Here is a 19,194-nt window from a genome sequence, read left to right on the forward strand (position 1 = left end):
GACCGCACTCCTGAACTCCCAGTTCACAAAGTCCACACTGCACTGACTTCTCACTTTGTCCTTAGAAACTATGGGTTGATAATTCTTGAAACCACCACAGCTTCTGGTGACCTTAAGTCCCTCCAGCTGGTGGCTGGTTATAGTCACCATGAGGCTAAAACCTCCTCTCATTGGGGGCTGGGATGGGCTACCAGAACACTGCACTGGTCCCTTCCTGTTGGCCTGCTGGACTGTCTTCAGTGGAAAATTTCCCTCTCTCTGTCATTTTGTGGATTCTGTAGCTCCAAGGTTTGTTTAGAGTCATTTTTTATGGGAATTGGAGGAGGTGGAAGCAGGAGCTATGTGGAAGTCCTCTTTCTACTCCACCATCTTGACTCTGCCCACCACTGTCTTTCTCCTTGAGCAAAGCCCTTTTCCTCATTGGGTCACAGCTAAGTAGAAATGAGGAAATCATTTATCAAATGAGGAAATGATTAGAATCTAATCCAACAAAACCCCTTAATAAAATAATTTTGGGGGTTCACCCCCAATTGCCTCAGATACTTGTAAAAAATGACACAAAACAAATTTTAGAGCTACAGAAGCCACAAAATGACAGAATGAAATATCTCTCCAGCAAAGGGCAGCATGGAAAACTGACAGGAAGTGTCTATCGCACAAGCCTCGGAGCAGAGCACAGTTCCACATGGATCACACCAACACAGACTGGTGACACAGATCTGCTGAAGCTGACCTCAGGGGACTGAATCACTGACAGTTGTGGTAGTTTCAAGACTTCTCAACCCCTAAATGTCAAAAAGAAGGCTAAATTCTAGTGGGAAAACTGTTGCAGCTATGTGAGAGAAGAGCACGGTCTGACCCCTGCCCCCAGGGTAGCAGAGGTGGCACTGGCCACAACTGCTATCTTGGCAGCTGCTTCTGAGCTCTAGGCTCATAGATGATGTGTGGACCAGACAACTGACCAGAGGACATTTGTAAGAATCTCTCTGCTTATGCTGAGGCAGGATTCTCTTGCTTTGCCCTGCTTGGATGTGTGTTGCAGTCTTGGGTGAGGTGTGCTGGCATGGAAGAGCTTATTGAGGCTGTGAAAAGGCAGTCCTCCTCACAGTTCTGAGGCAGGTACCTAGAATAATTTCTGACAACAGCTGTGCAACACCCCAGAAACTTGAAACACAATACTCTCTACTCTGGAAGCAGAGTTCTATCATGGCAAAGAACTCAAAAGTTAAGTATTCAGCTGGCCAGATGAGCAAACAGAGAAACAGAAATCAGAGTATAGAATTTTTTTGGTGATAAAGAGGATCAAAGCATAGAACCAGAAGCAGATAACAAAGTCAAAACTCCTGCATCAAAAACCTCCAAGAAAAATATAAATTGGTAATAGGCCATGGAAGAGCTCAAGAAGGATTTTGAAAATCAAGTAAGAGAAGTAGAGGAAAAATTGGGAAGAGAAATGAGAGTGATGAAAGAAAATGATGAAAAATGATAACAGCCTGCTTAAGGAGATCCACAAAACACTCAAGAAAATAACACCTTAAAAACTGGACTAACTCAAATGGCAAAACAGGTACAAAAAGCTAATGAAAAGAATGTCTTAAAAATCCAAATTGTCCAGATGGAAAAAGACGTCCAAACGCTCACTGAAGAAAATAATTCCTTCAAAATTAGATTGGAGGAAATGGAAGCTAATGACTTTGTGAGAAATCAAGATGGGATAAAACAGATCCAAACAAATGAAAAAAATAGAAGGCAATGTGAATATCTCACTGAAAAAAACCACTGACCTGGAAAATAGATCCAGGAGAGATAATTTAGAAATTATTGCACTACCTGAAAACCATGATCTGAAAAAGAGCCTAGACATCATCTTTCAAGAAATTTTCAAGGAAAGTTTCCCTGGTATTCTAGAACCAGAGCAAGAAATAGAAATGAAGAGAATCTACCAATCATCTCTTGAAAAAGTTTCCACAAAGAAGACTCCTAGGAATATTATGGTCAAATTCCAGAGTTCCCAGGTCAAGGAGAAAATATTACAAGCAATCAGGAAGAAACAATTTGAGTATTGTGGAAACACAATCAGGATAACACAAAATATAGCAGCTTCTACATTAAGGGATTGAATGACTTGGAATTTGATATTCTGAAGGTCAAAGGAGCTAGGATTAAATCACCTATCCAGCAAAACTGAGTATAATACTTCAGGGGAAAATATGGACATTCAATTAAATAGATGACTTCCAAGCATTCATGATGAAAAGATCAGATATCAACAGAAAATTTGACTTTCAAATACAAGAATCAAGAGAAACATGAAAAGGTGAACTGGACAGAGAAATCATAAGGAATTTATTAAAGTTGAACTATTTACATTCCTACATGGAAAAATGATATTTATAACTTATGAAACTTTTCTCAGTATGAGGATAGTTGAAAGGAATATCTATGTATATATATGTATATATAAATATATGTATACATATATATGTATGTATAGGTGGATGTATGTGTATATATATGTATGTGTGTATATGTGTGTACATGTATACATAGAGGGCACAGGGTGAGTTGAATATGAAGGGATGATATCTAAAAACTAAAATAAGAGGCGAGAGAGGAATATATTGGGAGAAGGAAAAAGGCGAGAGATAGAATAGGGTAAATTATATCACATAAAAGAGGCAAGAGAAAGCTATTACAATGGAGGGGAAGAGCAGGGAGGTAAAAGGGAATGGGTCAACTTTACTCCCATTGGATTTGGCTTAAGGAGAGAATAAAATACACACTCAATTGAGTATCTTACCTTATGGGAAAGTAGGGGGGAAGGGAATAAGAGGGGGGTATAATAGAAAGGAGGGCAAATTGGAGGAGTGGGTAGTCAGAAGCAAACACTTTTAAAAAGAGACAGAATAAAAGGAGAAAAAATAGAACAGATAGGAGGGTGGGATAGGATGTAGGAAAATATTGTTAATCTTTTATAATATGACTACTATGGAAATGTTTCTCATAACTACACATGTATAACCTATATTGAATTATTTGTCCTCTCAATGGGGATGGGTGAGGAGAGAAGAAGGGAGAGAATCTGGAACTCAAAGTTTTAGAGACAAATGTTTAAAAAATTGTTGTAACATGCAACTGGGAAAAAAGATATATGGGAAATGGGGTATAGAAATCCATCTTGCCCTACAAGTAAAGAAGAGGGAAGGGGATAAGGGAAGGAATGGGGGAGATATATGAGAGGGAAGATTGGGGGAAGGAGTAATCAGTATGCTTACCATCTTGGGGTGGGGGTAGGGGAATGATGGGGATAAAATTTGGAACTCAAAATCTTGTGTAAATGAATATTGAAAACTAAAAATAAATAAATAAATTCTGGAAAATAGCTCTAAAAATGTAATTTCTAAGGTGAAGAGGTTGAAGGTGAGTCTCAGCCTTCTGCCAAATTCTTACCTCTGAGAGCCTAGGTCCAAACCCCACAAGTTAAGGAATACTGGAAAAAAAATTCCCTATCCAAACCAAAAAAAAAGGCACCTGTAGACAACCTCTCATTTGCCCTTGTTCCAACTCCAAGCCTTTTGGTGGCATTTGAAAGGTAGATTATAGAAAATAAGATGTTAAAATTCTTATTTTTCATTTTTTATAGGATGATAGAATCATAGAAGTGATAGATTTAATATGCAGGAGACATACATTTTTAAATATGACTGGTGTGGAAATTTGTTTTGCTTCACCATACATATTTGTTATGAGTTCCAATACAGAGAAGCAGATAAAGAGAGCGGTGGATAGAATGTTGGGCCTGGAGTCAAGAAGACTAGAGCTCAAATCTGGCCTCAGGTATTTAGTTGTGTGACACTGAAAAAATCACTTAACTTTTATTTGCCTCAGTTTCTCATCTGTTAAATGGGGGTAATAATAGTACCCACCTCTCAGAGTTCTAGTGAGGATAAAATAAAATAATATTTATAAAACAAACAAACAAAAAGGATTTATTCTGTAAAACTTGGAGCCAGTCAAAAGGGCAAACCCAAGGACATAGAAGGCCACATGTGACCACCAAGCCACAAGTTCCCTAGCCCTGAATTAGATAAAACCAAAGGTCTTTTCCAGTTCTTTGCTTAGAATCCTATCTTTAAAGTCCTTTCCTCAGAGGAAACAGGGAAATGGAACCTTGGATAAAGCAGTGAACTTGCAGTCAGGAAGTCATGAATTAAAATCTATCTTTAGATATGAACTGTGTGACTTTGGACAAGCCATTAAACTTCTGTTTGCCTCAAGTTTTTTCAACTACAAAATGAGGATTGACTGCTTCCAAGTACAGAGCGGGGCTGGGCAACAAAACCAACAAGGTGGGATCCTTGGGGGTCCAAGGCACTTCATCCTACCCACCATAGTCACAAGTCCATCCTCCCCCTGGGTCCCAAACTGTGGGATGCAGCCAGGAAACACACTCAGTGCCCCTGCTTTGCTGCTCAGTTCTTATCTTTTCCTGTGGCTGAATTCCAAACTCCTGGGTTCCTTCTCCTCCCACAGGCGGCAGCCGCTCCTGGCTTCTGCCCAGGCCCCGATGCAGGCAGCTCACCATTCCCGCTCTCAGCTCTGCGAAGTCTGCATGCAGGCCATTCTTCTCTCCTGCTCCACGGCTCCACAGAGTCACAGCTACCACAACTGGGAAACAAACAATTATCCCAGTCCCCATACTTTCCTTTCACTCTGCAGATCCTGTTCGTGACGCCATTTTGTAGCAGCAAGCACACCAGCGTCCCTAGTGTGGCTGCTCACACAGGTTCTTGGATCAAACAACATCTGGGTTTCAACATCTGGGTTTTTCAAAGCCAGGGGGCTCTGGGCAATGGCTTTCCAGAGTTTCATCTGATCAAATCACAGAACACTTCTCAAAGTGAGCCCCAAAACAAAGCTACACATCAGGGCTTATACAGCCTTCTCCTGGCTCAGAGAATGTAACAACCTTATTGACTCACTGGCCAATCAAGAAGTATCTACTGAAAACCAAGCCTCCCACCCCAGGCTCCAGGTGCACTTTAGCCTAGGGGCAGGGAAGATCTTTAAAATTTACATTCCCATTACAAGTGCCCACCAGAAATTATACACTAGAGACCCCTTAAACCTGCTAGAGGGGATCCCTACTAGGTTCCTTGGAAACCACCTAATAAGCCCCAATAGTAAAGAAATGTTTCACCTGTGTTGCTAGAAACATGCCACAGATTCCCACAGATTCAGGTCTGTTTCACTTCAGTAGAAATAATACTAAGGCTTTGTTTCAATAGAAACAATACTAAAGGCATTGCACCTTTAGTGCAATGGTTGCACTTAGAAACATATTCTGTTGCTAGCAACCACATTTCCTATAAAACTGTGTCTAACAGAAAGCTCACTACTGTCTTTCCCTCTGAGAGGCAGTCACCAGCTGGTTAATAAACACTCCTATCAAATTGTAATTGGCTTTGCTGTCATGTTTCTTGGATGTCCACTACATATTGGAGGTTCCACCGAGATAACCTTTGGCTCTGTATTGACAGCTGGACCAGGCTCCCTGGAGGGCCAGGTGAGCAGTCTGACCTAGGGGAGGCCACCGAGTGAAATTCCTCGGCCCTGGGCTCGCATTGCTTCCCTGAGCAGACCGGAACCTGAGTCCTATCCAAATTCTTTCAATTCAATCCAAGAATGTTCTATTAGGTGAGTACTCATGAATTGTAAAGGTACCTAGGGGGTGATCACCAAGATACTGTCCCTCGGTCCCAGGTAAAAGTAGGAGGCTAAGCTGGACACGGCGGTACAGCCCCTACTGGCCTCCAAGGTCAGAACGCTGATGGAGTGCTGGGTTTTTTTTCTCTCTCTTTCTTCTGAATTTTGTGTTTGCTGCTAAGTGTTGCTGTATCTTTAACTGTCTATTTGTTTGTGGATTGTTGCTAGATGTCACTGTTTGTGTGTTGTGTTGTTTTGTGTATATCCTGTCTCTGAGATAGTGGCAGGTAGAAAAGAGAAAACCTTTTTCCTTTTGCCCTGCTGCAGGTTTTTTTTTTTGTATAATCTGTCTGTATGTGTAAAGAAATTTCTAAATATACCATTCTGTAAGATTCAAAAAGCAGCCAAAAGAATGCTGTACCTGAGCTAGAAAGATTGATAATCTCTTAAAGAAAGGCTGCTGGCAGAGAACCATTTCTCCTTCTACTCCTTGAACTCCAGCCAAAGTTCTCAAAGAGAAAGACAAATGGACAGAAAGAGAATGGGAAATTTCTTCCCTAAAATCTGTCTAAGAGAAAAGGGGTCACTTCAATGATCAAAGAGAAGTAGGTTTTCAAGCTGCACTTTGAAATAGGACTAATATTTAACTCTTTCCTGGGTCACAGAAAGAGAACTGTGCAACATCATTGGGAAAATAGATCCAGGTGATTGAATTCATTCTGATTACTATTTGGCACTACAAAAACTGAAGTTTAAGGTCACCAGCTTGGTTATTCAATTTGTTTTTATTTCAAAGTTCAAAATTAAGACCATGATTGTTACTGGTAAATAGTTGTATTATATATGTTGTATGAGAAAGAGTTTCTTTTAAAGTCTTGGAGTAGATCTGAAATTTTTTTTTTAAAGCAATCGGGGTTAAGTAACTTGCTCAAGGTTACACAGCCAGTTATTTCTGAGTGTGGTGCTAAGTATCTGAGCCCGGATTTTATCCCCATAGATCTGAAATTTTAAAGTAATGAAAACCTAAGAAAAGTTTATTTGAGCAAAAGGTCAAAAAGAAATCCACTAAGATTCTCTTCCCTGTGGTCCCAGTTCTTCTTAGCTAGGGCTACAGAGCCCTCCCCTGTCTTCCAGCTCTGATGGAACTGAGGAGACAGTAAGAGGTTTGAACCATTAAGATTTTTTTCTCCCTGTTGTCCTGGCTATAACTGAGCTAAGGCTGCAGTGAAGTTAATTTGAGTTAACTTCCTCCAAAAAGAAAAAGGGGGGAAGGTACAGTAGCTACATTGGAGCTACACGGGCTTGTCATCTGCCTACCTGAAAGGTTAAATCCCTGGAATAAAATATTTTTTTTCTGAATGACATGGGAATAGTTAGACAAGGGAAAAGAAGCTTGTGAAACAAAGGTACAAATACAAGTTAATCATTATCCCATATACTAAGCCTGAGATACATCTGAACTACTAAAGTGTGTGTTACATCTGAGCTATTCAGCCTAAAATTATATTCTTTCCACAGCCTAAATAGTTTAGTAAAAGGGTACTTGATCTAACTCCCATCAGCAAGTTTTAGATTCCCAGGTACCCTTAAATCCACCTCTCTAAGTAAGCAGAGCCTGAAGTTTCTACTTCAAGTTCCCCAAACCCTCTCCTCAATGCTCCAGGCAAATCGACCACCCCATAACCAAGGTCTGCTACAGCTAAGCATTCATAGAGGTTTATTTGATAGAGTATAAGCTGATAATGTGCTTTGAGTGTGATGAGTTTGGAAAAATGGAGGGTTTCCCCCTGAAATATAGAGTTCATGTACCATGAAGCCCCAACTTCAGTACCATCTAAGAGATCTCTCCCTTGCTGCAAATAATCACTTTGCTTGTTCCAGTGCTAAGGACTGCTGGAAAACAATGGATCAGGGAGAAAACACCCCAGAATAAAGAGCAAAAAGAGAGAAAATCAGAAAAGTGGGAAAAAAGCTTGTCAGTGAGAAGCAGTGTGTTCTGAACCCTGCACTGACTGGTTGTGTGACCTAGAATAAATCATTTAACCCTGATTCTTAATTCATCTATAAAGTGGGGAGATGAGAAAAAGAGAGGAGAAAATGAGGTCTGAAGTCAACTAGCCTTTTCATTTGGATAGATCAATCATTCTTATATGTAATTGTAGTTTATATTATTGTTGTAGTTCTACACTGTATATTGTAAAACCTGAGTGGGGAGAAAATTGTGTAAGACCAGTAGTGTTACTTTAAATATGTATATCTGCTATTAAGAAAAACTTGTAAAACTGTTAACTAAGCTATTTTGGGCTAATGTTTTAATGTTAAAACCTAAAATTGTTTATTGATTATTGTATTAAAATTTGTTTGACTAGTTCTGCCCATTCAGAGCAGTCTCTCCTGCTTACAATTCATATACATTTTTCCTTATGTTGTAAAACTGTTAAATCCTCTAGAAATTATTTCCAGGCAAGGTCATTCAGCCTGAGAAAGGAAGTTCTAAATGAACCTAACTTGCTCAGAAGTTGCAAAGATCAAAAAGGATTTTTATAAATTGGCTTTTAAATTCTAGAAGGATGTTAAAAGGAATTCCTTACATTATAAGATTTGATCCATTTTTGTTGTTTATCACAGCCCCATGAGAATAGAAATAAATATAACTGGCTCTAAAGCTGTGATTGGTGAGGCTTGTTGTTTAAAGTAAAAAGCACTTGGGACCATAACTAAGTTTTATTTTGAGTCTGAATTTGGGTATAGTTGTCTGCATTAAATCAGCGTCTGAGAGGAAATGCCACTAGCTACTCAGAGGAATGTGATCCTGTGCTGTCAACAGGTGGAAGTCTACATTTGGTAACGGCTGAAGGGACAATCTTAGCCTCTGTCTGGGATGGGATCCCTCCTGACTCAGTTTACCCATGAAGTTCCTTTGGAAAGGAATGTTTCCCACCTATTTCTGAGTCTAGCTAGGAAGTGGAACAGATGCTGCTGAGATGGAATATCTGTAACTGTACATGAATTCACACAGAGCCAAGGATGTTTTCTCTTGGAATATTTGGAATGTCACATGTCCCTGCCTTTTTTCCTTCTGTAACAGTTTTCTATGCTCAGAGCAAGTGATCAGTAAAAGATGTGAGCTTTTTTATGTTAGCTTATTGGAAAATCTAATATTATTTTTCATCTAAAATTAAAACGTATAGAAAGTTATGCAAACTGCTTAAGATCATTTTAAAAGTTTTCAATTAACTTCTTTCACAAAGGTTTAGTGATCATTGAAACTGTTTAGAAGAAGGAAAATGCCTTTAGAAAGAATTTTTTAAATCTCTAGTGTGATTCTAAGAGACCCACTAAAACCTCCATTTGCAAGACATGTTTCTTGCTAAATTGATGTAACAAATTGTAAAGCAGAAAAGAACTTGCTGTTTTAATCTGAATTTGTAGTTATTCTATCATCTAAGCAAGTGTTAATATTTGTAACTGAATACATATGTGTAAAATTCACTTCTCTTTTTGAAATTCTGTTCAGCACCCCACCTCTTATTGTATTTCGTGTGTTGAATGCTGTTATGTATGACTCTTAATGATTTACTTCTCAAGTCCCTCCAGGCTCCTTGAGATGTACAAAATGCAGTTCGGGCACTGTATCAGGCCACTCCTCATTCACCACCCCAAGATCCTGCACACTCAGTGAACATCGGAGATTGGGTGCCCAACCGCAAACTACCTCACTTGAGCCCCGTTGGACTGGCCCATACCAGGTTATACTGACTACCCCATCTGCTGTTAAAGCGACCGGAAGAAAAACCTGGATTCACTGCTCCCATGTCAAAATGACAACTCCTTCCAGCTCTCCAGACCTGTGAGTGGCAGAACCCACCAGTGACTTACAACTGAAAATCAAGAGACTGTTGTGATGTTCCTGCTTCTAGCACTCTTGCCTTTAGTTGGTCCTAACCCCTATGCTCCCACCTTGTACTCTTGGACTCTTACTAAGACAATTGATGGGACTCTAATTTCAAAAATGTGACTCATGGCCAGCCCACCCTTTTTTTTGATCTCTGTACCCTGCTTAGCCCCAGATTTATGTTGTTTCCCTACACAGGCATGTATTTTGTGGGGACCGATGGTGCTGCTTGTGGAGCAGAAAAACAGCCTTTGGTCAACCCAGTCATATGTCTGCCCTGAGGATGGGTCTCCTGATTGTGGGGAGACAGGGAAATATCACTCTGTCAATTGGGATTGTGTAACCATTGCTGACCGGATCTCTGGTGGCAACCATGACCACCACATTTCATTTCATTGTAATACCCTTAAGTCATGTAACCCAGTTGTCATCAGGATTTTAAATTGGACTAAACACACTTGGAAAACAGGGAGGACCTGGGGAATTAGATTTTATGTTGTAGGAAGGGATCCCGGAGACTTGTTTACTATTCAATGGACACCAGTACCAAGGGATCTCATTCCCATTGGTCCCAACCCGGTTCTTAACCCACCTCCGGAAGTTGATCAAACTCTGCATGGGTCCCTTAACCCACACTCTAGTCAGGGATTACTTTGGCAAACTCCAGGCTACATGCCCACTCTTATACTTTTCATGTTCTTGATACTGTTTTCTCTTTCCTAAATTCCTCGGACCCCAGGCTAACTTCTGACTGCTGGTTTTGCTTGAACCCTGCCCCTCCTTATTTTGTTGGGCTAGGTTTAAATTCATCAAAGGGTTTGATTGATCATGAAATTCAGCATTGGAAGTCCACATTCACCGGCACCGATTTCCCTGCCTGCTGTAACCTTGGCTTCCCCAAGCTTACTTTAGGGGATGTGCAGGAATAAGCCTGGTGTATTAAATCTAAGGGCTACACCCTCCAGAAGTCAGCTTATAAAAACCTTTGTGCTTTGGTGGTCGAGGTCTTTCCCAAACAGGAATTTTCACCAAATGTTTTCTTAGCCCCTAAAAATGCTTGGTTTGCCTGTACCTTAGGCTTAACTGCTTGTGTATAGGAATGCCTCCTTGCTGGTAACTCCCCCGAATTCTGCATTTTAGTTCATGTCCTTCCACAGATACACATTTATTCAGGAGAAGGGGCTCGTGAACATTTTGGGTTACAAGCCTGCTATAAAAGAAGTGTCCCCATTTTAATCCCTATCTTAGTTGGTCTAGGCATAGCAGGTTCAGCAGCAGTGGGAACCACAGCCCTAGTACAAGGAAATAGTCATTTTGAAGCCCTCACCTCCCAAGTCGACACAGATATCTGAGACTTGGAGAGCCAAATCTCCTACTTGGAGACCACCTTAGATTCCCTGGCCGAAGTGGTTCTCCAAAACTGCCGAGGTTTAGACCTCCTGTTTCTCAAGCAAGGTGGCCTTTGTATGACCCTTGGAGAAATCTGCTGTTTTTATGTCAACCACTCAGGTGCTTTGGGAATCTCTGGCTACTGTATGTCAACGTTTGGCTGACAGAGAGGCTCATCATCAACAATCTATGTCTTGGTACCAATCCCTTTTTAATTGGTCCCCCTGGCTCACCTCACTTGTAACTTCGCTTGTAGGACCATTTGCTTTGTTGTCATTGGGGTTGCTATTGGCCCCCTGCCTTATTAACTGCCTAATTTCCTGTGTTAGACAAAGGATTCAAGCTGTTAAGCTGTTTGCCCTCCGCACTGCCTATGTCCCCTATATTCCCCTGGATTCAGTTGAGTCCGAGATACAACTATGAACCAGTAAAAAGCGGGGAGTGAAGTGCCCACCAGAAATTATACACTAGAGCCCCCTTAAACCTGCTAGAGGGGATCCCTACAAGGTTCCTTGGAAACCACCTAATAGGCCCCAATAGTAAAGAAATGTTTCACCTGTGTTGCTAGAAACATGCCACAGATTCCCACGGATTCAGGTCTGTTTCGCTTCAGTAGAAATAATACTAAGGCTTTGCTTCAATAGGAATAGTACTGAGAAAGCTTTGCTTCAATAAGAGTAATACTGAGAAGGCTTCACTTCAATAGAAACAATACTAAAGGCATTGCACCCCCTTAGAAACATATTCTGTTGCTAGCAACCACATTTTTCTATAAAATTATGTCTAACAGAAAGCTCTCTACTGTCTTTCCCTCTGAGAGGCAGTTACCAGCTGGTTAATAAACACTCCTATCAAATTATAATTGGCTTTGCTGTCCTGTTTCTCAGATGTCCACTACAGATATTTATAGATTTTATCTTGGGGCATCTACATGGTGCAGTGAATAGAGCACCAGCTGGGGAATCAGGAGGACCAGAGTTCAAATCTGACCTCAGACACTTTACACACTTACTTTGGGCAAATGTGTGACCTTGGACAAATCACTTAACCCCAATTGCTTTGCCTTTTACCCTCAAAATAAAATAGATTCCATCTCTAAGTGTTGTTGTAAGGATAAAATTCAAAAATGTTTATAAAGCACTTGGAACACTGTAGCTGCTTAATAAATAGTTGTTCCCCACTCCCTTACCTTCTAACTCCATGTGGTCAGGTGATTCGAAATCAACACACAGCCACCCCCTCCCCCCATGCAAATCACCACCACCAAGAAACTTTATCTCTCTTGAACTTTTCTTATTGCATCTTTGGCTCCTGGGACCCATTCCTTCAAAACTAGCCTTTCTTGTGATTCCCCAAATGTCTGTTAATGTAAGATATTTACTAAACTCTAGTGCTGAGGTGGTAACAGAAGAGGCCAGTCTTCCTGACTCGACATTCCTTGACTGAGAAACAACAGAGGGTTGCCCACAGATAATACTGGACAAGTGGACCCAAGAAATTCCCAACCTAGAAGGAATTGAAAGAAGGAAGTCATACTTACATTGGGTCAACAGTGCCCTAAAAAACAATCTATAAGACTCAATGTAACATGGCTCCAGAAACACTTGGATTCGGGAGTTGACAGGATCTCTCAAGAACATGATCACAGCAGAGACAGACATGTGACCACACTCTCTGTGCATTTGCAGAGTGGGGCTATGTGCTCACTATAGTCATGTGCCCTTAGTTTCTGTGTTGGAGTTCCTGAATCCTCAGAGGTCTTTGATGTCTGTGTGTCTTTGGTGTTCACAGGCAGTATGAAGGGTAATTATGTCTTTGTAGAGTGTGAAACTCTCCTATGATTTCCCTGGGGTAGGGGGCTCCCAGTGAGGAACTTCCTCTGCCAATGTGGGCCATCAGTTTCTCTGCACCTTGTAATCTAGAGAGCTTATTGGGGTCTCTGAGCAGTTAAATGACTTGCTCATGCTGAGACAGTCAGAATGTGTCAGAGACAGAACTCAGATCCAGGTCGTCCTGTCTCTGAGATCACCTTTCTCTCCCTACATGCGGATACCTCTCTATATACAGGCATATCAACATCAACATCAACATCAACATCATCATCATCATCATCATTTTTATTATTAGAGGTAATAAATGGTATGGTAACTAGAAAGTTGGCCTTGTAGTTAGGACGACCTGAGTTCAAATTATGCCTCTGACACATCCTAGGCAAGTCACAAAATCTCTCAGACAACTCTCTACAGCTGCAGGTTGCAAAACAGTTACTTGCTGAATTGCTTTAGTAGGAATTCTCTATTTCAGAGATGTTAGATACATGGCCTATGGGCCTCATGTGGCTCACAACATTACCTAGTGTGCCCTGAACCAGATTAAAATATAATTGGGGAATATTTAACAAAATAAACAAAAATACAATAAAAAAGAAAATGTTGCATTTTGAACCTGTCAATATGTGGCCTTAAAGATTCTTATGTACTCATTAGTGGCCTCCATTTCTATTTGAGTTCAATACCACTGCCTTATACCAGCAGGTCCAGATGCCTATTGTCATGGGATCCTCAGTTCAAGGAGAATTACCAACATTAAATACACTTTAAACAAAATTAAGCAATATGAAGCAACATTAAACATATTAGCACTTCAAGTACTTAGGACATACAGTCATAGGATTACAGATTTAGGCTGGAATGGCCCTTAGAAGTCATTGAGTCCTGCCCTCTCATTTTACAGCTGAGGAAACTGAGACCCCTGAAAAGTTAATTGACCTTTCCAGAGTCACAGAATTAGTAAGAATACAAGGTAGGATTTGAACTCAGGTTTTTCTGGGTCCAAGCCTAGCACTGTGCCCAATCTAGGCTATGATGTTGCAGAACATCAAATCTCAAGGATCTCACGTTGGAGTCAGAGTATACCTAGGATTGAAAATAAGACAGTTGTCCCCCCAGAGCCTAGGGCTAAAAACACAGAATCCTAGCTACTCTCTCCTGGCCCTAGTCCTCCAGTTCTCTAGGTAGAGAAATACAAAATGAAAGCCAATATATGCTGTTGAAGTGTTTTTATTTAGAATAGTTACAATCAAGGTAAGGGTGACTGGATGGGCAGGTAGAAGGCAGGCTTTCAGGCTCAAAAGCAGAAGGATACATACAGGCATCTTTCCTAAGTGGCTTCTGAGAGGTGTGACTTAGAGCTGGAAGGACCTATCAGTGGCTCCACCTTCAGGCACAGACCACTTTCTGCTCTGAGAATAATTTCTGACTTTCTTCGAACTGGGTGTTTATCAGGGAGTACTCGGAACCTCAGTAGGGTGAGGGCCAGCACAACCTTCATCTCAGACATGGCGAAGTTCTGCCCAATGCAGTTCCTGTTCAAGGGAGGAGAGGCTAACAATTCCCAGACTTTGACCCCAGGCTGTTTCTAGGGTCCTCCCATGCTGAGATTGGGCCTCCAATTCCCTTTTGAGCACATGGGAACAGGGTTCTTGTTGGACATAGTTCCCCACAATGTTCTATAGCGGGCAAAAACACCACCTGGGGAGGTCAGAAAAAGCGGTGGGGAAAGAATTGACTTACCTGGGTCCAGCTGAGAAGGGTATAAAAGCCAGGGGTGAAATCTTTTGGGCATTGTTGATGTCGAAGCGATATGGGTCATAAACCTGGAGTGTTGACAGGGTCTTGCTCACTCTAGGCATGCACTCTCCCTCTTACTCAAGATCTTACAACACAACTACACACCTCCATCCCCATGAATGTCCCAGTTCCCTAGCACTAACTAGCCTAGGGGAGTTTCGGTGGAAGAATGACAGTGATACCTCAGGGTTAGGCCACACTGCAGGGTTATAGTGAGTTCCTGAGATGCTGATTAGGCAGATGTTTCCTGTTGACCAGAATAGGAGAGAGCTTAATGCAGTTTGTAAACTCTACCAATGGATGTGTTGTACCAACCTCCCATACAGGCCCTAAATGTGAGACTTCTTTAACCCCTTCCCCTTGCCCTGGTTATGAGCCCCTGGCAAGTGAACCTTTAGGAATGATCCTCCCATCAGGCAGCTGGATGTCCTTGGTGCAGTAGCGGGAGACCATGGAAACTGGTGGGTGCATACGGAGGCTCTCTTTGATGCACATGGTCAGGAAGGGTAACTGAGACAAATCATCCCTGGAGAGAGGAACCCAGTCAGCTCCAGAAAAGTGGAGATAGGGAGAATCTCCTCCATCCCCTTCAAGTGCAGAGGGGACAATGTTAACATCTAAAACCCTGATAAAGAGAGGTTGAAGTTCAGGCAAAGTCTATAGGACCCTGATAGTCAGTGACCATGAAGTCATAGATGTCAATAATTGTATGAAGGGGGCGGTATAAAGGACTGAATATGGACTTTGATAATCAAGTCAGAGGGCTCTTACATTTCAAACTTTGGAGGATACTAATGGGACCACTACTGATGAGAAAATTGGGGAAGGGGAGGACAGGACTCAAAGGCAGGTTTTGGATGTAGAAATCTCCAGGATTTGAGTTCTGAGCAGCAGCTGAGGAAAGTTACCCAGGAATCCAACAGGGAGTTTGGGGAACCTATATGACTGGGGATGTAGTCAGGGCAATAGGTTGACTTTGGTTCATAGGGGATCCCCCCTGGAATGGAGTGAAGGGCAGATGAGATCATGGAAGGAAAGCACTTTGCAAACCTTAAAATGCTGTATAAATGGTGATTGTTTAGTGTTGTTATTAGGACCCTGCAGTCATAGAGACAGCTTTGCTCCCTGAGTCTTCTATTGTACTCTTGCTGAACTCAAGCAATGTTTATAGAACAATACAGGAGTGTGCTGGTAAATATTTAACAACCAGACTGGGAGGGGAGGGAAATATATGTGCACACATACTTTTAAATTTATTCTGCATCGTGAATATTTTCTCCCTTACCTTCTTAAATCTAGACTGTCTACACAACAATAAATCTAGCCCTGATTTGTAAGAGTTGTTAATTTCTGACATTAGAAATTTAACAATAGCTCTTAAAAAAAAAACAAAAGCTCTTATATAGCTGATGCTAGTATACTCATGGTTCCCCACACACCCTGGATTCCATTCTTAGTGTCAGCTCACACCAACCATTCAATCTCCTCTGGTTGACGACCTCTCAGGAGCTCTTGTACCTCCTGGCGGCAGTGGTCCTGATGCTCCTGATGCTGGGCCAGGTTGTAGAGGACCCAGGAAATGCCACTTGCAGTGGTGTCATGACCTAGGGGGTGGAAAAATCCCAGGAGGAAGAAAATCCCAGAGAAGCAACAGGAGTCAAGAGCCAGTTCATCACGAGCCAGTGGGAAGAACATCCCTATCTTCCCAGCATTTCTCTCTGTTCTAGGTCATGGAGCAGTGTATGGAATTGATGAAACACCCTCTAGGTTAACCTTATTTCAAGCAAGGGTCAGTGGGGCTGATGGCAGGGATGAGATGCAAATGAAAAATCCCTACCCCTCCCCAAGCACCCTCAGTTCTGTCCCCTCTGTCTCATTTGAAGCTCACCTCCAAACATGAAAGTGTCAGCTTCTGCCTGGATGTCCTTGTCTGACAAAGCCTTTCCATCTTCATCCTAGAGCAGGCCCCTGTCTATTAGTTCTTAGATGCTTCCTTTCCAATGAGTAAGCCTACTTAGATGTTCTAAGGCAGAACTTTCCAACCCCTTTTTATGTAGAACTACTCTCTTAGGTAGCAAAGTGGAAGAGCACATAACTTGGAGGTCAGAAAGACCCAAAATGTAATGTAGCCTAACGCAATATCCCTATGACTCTGGGCAAATTACATACCTTCTCTATCTACATCAGTTTCCTCCTCTATAAAATGAGGATAGTAACTAACCAGGTCATTGTGAATATCTATTAAGTTATGTATAAAGTGCTTATCACCACAAAAGAACCCTTTGATAAACCTGAAACTAGTGTTTATAATTCCTATGGAATCTAGAACCAACCCCCCTTCCATGAAGGTCTTCTGATATCTCTAGAATCTCAGAACCCTCTCAAATGAAAATAGATAAAACCCCTGACACACAATCACAGAATCCTAGAATTAGATGAGACTCTTACCCAAATTGTAAATATTCTGTGTTTCTAGAGACCCTCCAAAATGTTGGGTCTTCTAGCATATGTAATATCCCTTGGTAAATTTAGAAACAATCATAAATACTCCAAGGTATGCCTAGAATATGATAAATTTCCTTAATTTTCTTAAAAATAAACTCAGGAAACCTCCCCCCTCCAAGACACACACAATTTCTCTCCTCCTTTCTTCCCTCTTCCCTCTCCTTTCATTTCTCTCTTTCTCATCTACATTTATTTCTATCTTTATTCTTCCATTAAATCTATATCAATCAATCATTTTTATTTGTATCTATCTACCTACCTATTTCACCAGAAACTCTTTTGATATACGGAGAACCAAGACAGAGATACCTTTGGATAAATCTAGACTCCATAAAAGTATTCTGGCACACCTAGAATCACAGAGTTACCCTTTGATATGTTTAGAATCATAGTCATTTTTATTATATACCTGGTTCATGTTGTTGTTTAGTGGCTTCAGTTGTGTGTGACTCTTCAGGACCCCATTTGGGACATTCTTGGCAAAGACACTACAATGCTTTGCCATTTCCCTCTCAGGATAATTTTACAGATGAGAAACTGAGACAAACGGTTAAGTGACTTGCCCAGGGTCACACAAATCTGTTGTCACGTTTGAACTCAGGAAAATGAGTCTTACTGATTCCAAGTCCAGCACTCTCTCTACTGTGCCAGCTAGATTCCCCCTTATATACCTAGATAAACCAAGAATCAGTCACAGCAGTACTTCTAACTTCATCTAGAATTGGGAAAATTCTTTTTATATATTTAGAACAAAAGAAATTTCCTCATTGTTACTAGAACCAGTCACAGAGATGATATACATAAAACTTCATAGACTCTGCTAATATACCAAAAAACAATGAGGGGTAACTAAGCCACTCTAGCATCCAGAGGGATGGTACATCTTCTCCCTACATACTCAATGTTTTATATGAATTCACAAAAGTTTAGGTGCCCTAGGGAAAGACAGCTTTTGAAGAAGATGGCAACAGTCAGGTTGCCATTCTCTTATTGGTCAGGGCTGCATCCATTCCATATTGCATTCTAACTCTGATATCTAAGCCAATGTCTCTCCCCTCTGCCTAAGTCCTTCATGTCTCTCCCTATCTTCTTTAGGATCCCCACAATGCTGTCATCTCCTCCCATTCCTCCTCTCCAAACTCAGTACTCACTTTGGCCAGTAGGAGAACATCTATGAAGTCAATGGTCTTGCTTTTGCCCTTGTTCCTGAGAAAAGCCTCAGTCCCCTGTTGGGCAAGGATACGACGTCGGTCCTGGATGACAGCATTTGAGAAATCGTGCACTAGACGGCAGGCACGAGAGAAATGCCTTCCTTCACTGGTGAGATAGTATATGGTATCGTAGTATAGAAGCAGATGATTGTAACGCTTTACCACAAGGGAAGTCAACTCCAGGATAGCTGAAATGTAGGCACTGGGCTTCCTGACAAAAGCATGGGTCCCAGGGTCAGGGGTCAGGTTCAACAAGGAGAGAACCCTGACCCCTCAGACTCTATATAATCCAAAACAAATTCTATAATTTCCTTCAAAACAAATTTATCCTTGCCCCACTCATACCCACACCCAGCTGATTGGTAGAGAATGGAAAAGGACCTCTCCAATATGTGGTTGATCTTGGTACCTAGAGAGAAATGAAGAAAATATGGCTTCATGGACCAGAAGTGGAGTGGCTGACAACTTGGGTTAACACAACAGGATGAAAGTGCCACTGAATACTCTTGAGTATCACACTGGGCTGCATCCAACACATATAAGCTGAAAGAAGCAGCTGTTGGGGGCTGAAGGCTAGCAAAATAATCCTGCCTGTGCAGAACCAGATAGTGCTGGAGAGACCAGGAGACAAGTGGAAGTTCAGCTAGGGGGACCAATACAACTGTGGGGAATGGTTATTCTTTTGTGCATCCCTTTGTGGGTGTATTCCTCCAAGAGGGGCAACAGTGTACTTGACCATGCTCACAACCTGCCTGAGGTCTCAGCAATATCCCCATAAGGATTCTATATTCTGTATCCCAAATCAGCTTCTGAATACATTTCTCTCTCCTATGGTATCCTTATGTCAGATGTTAGGAGA

The 19,194-nt window shown here is 41.5% G+C and overlaps 1 protein-coding gene across 2 annotated transcripts in view; it reads right to left on the bottom strand.

Moving 5' to 3' along the window:
- Positions 1-14,031: 14,031 nt before the first annotated feature.
- LOC138172369 (cytochrome P450 4F3-like) overlaps positions 14,032-19,194 on the bottom strand; it is a 57,612-nt gene continuing 52,449 nt past the window's right edge. For both annotated transcript variants that reach the window (XM_069102132.1, XM_069102131.1), the window contains 7 exons: positions 18,276-18,546; positions 16,508-16,574; positions 16,094-16,223; positions 15,012-15,145; positions 14,802-14,866; positions 14,563-14,645; positions 14,032-14,354 (listed from right to left, as the gene is read on the bottom strand). In XM_069102132.1, the coding sequence (XP_068958233.1) occupies positions 14,150-14,354; positions 14,563-14,645; positions 14,802-14,866; positions 15,012-15,145; positions 16,094-16,223; positions 16,508-16,574; positions 18,276-18,546 (955 nt within the window). In that variant the 3' untranslated portion in view covers positions 14,032-14,149. The remainder of the gene's footprint in view (positions 14,355-14,562; positions 14,646-14,801; positions 14,867-15,011; positions 15,146-16,093; positions 16,224-16,507; positions 16,575-18,275; positions 18,547-19,194) is intronic.

Source organism: Petaurus breviceps, unplaced genomic scaffold, assembly GCF_028583685.1.
Source record: "Petaurus breviceps papuanus isolate PSGF00001 unplaced genomic scaffold, PetGlider_PUasm1.0 523, whole genome shotgun sequence".
Classification (NCBI taxonomy): Eukaryota; Metazoa; Chordata; class Mammalia; order Diprotodontia; family Petauridae; genus Petaurus; species Petaurus breviceps.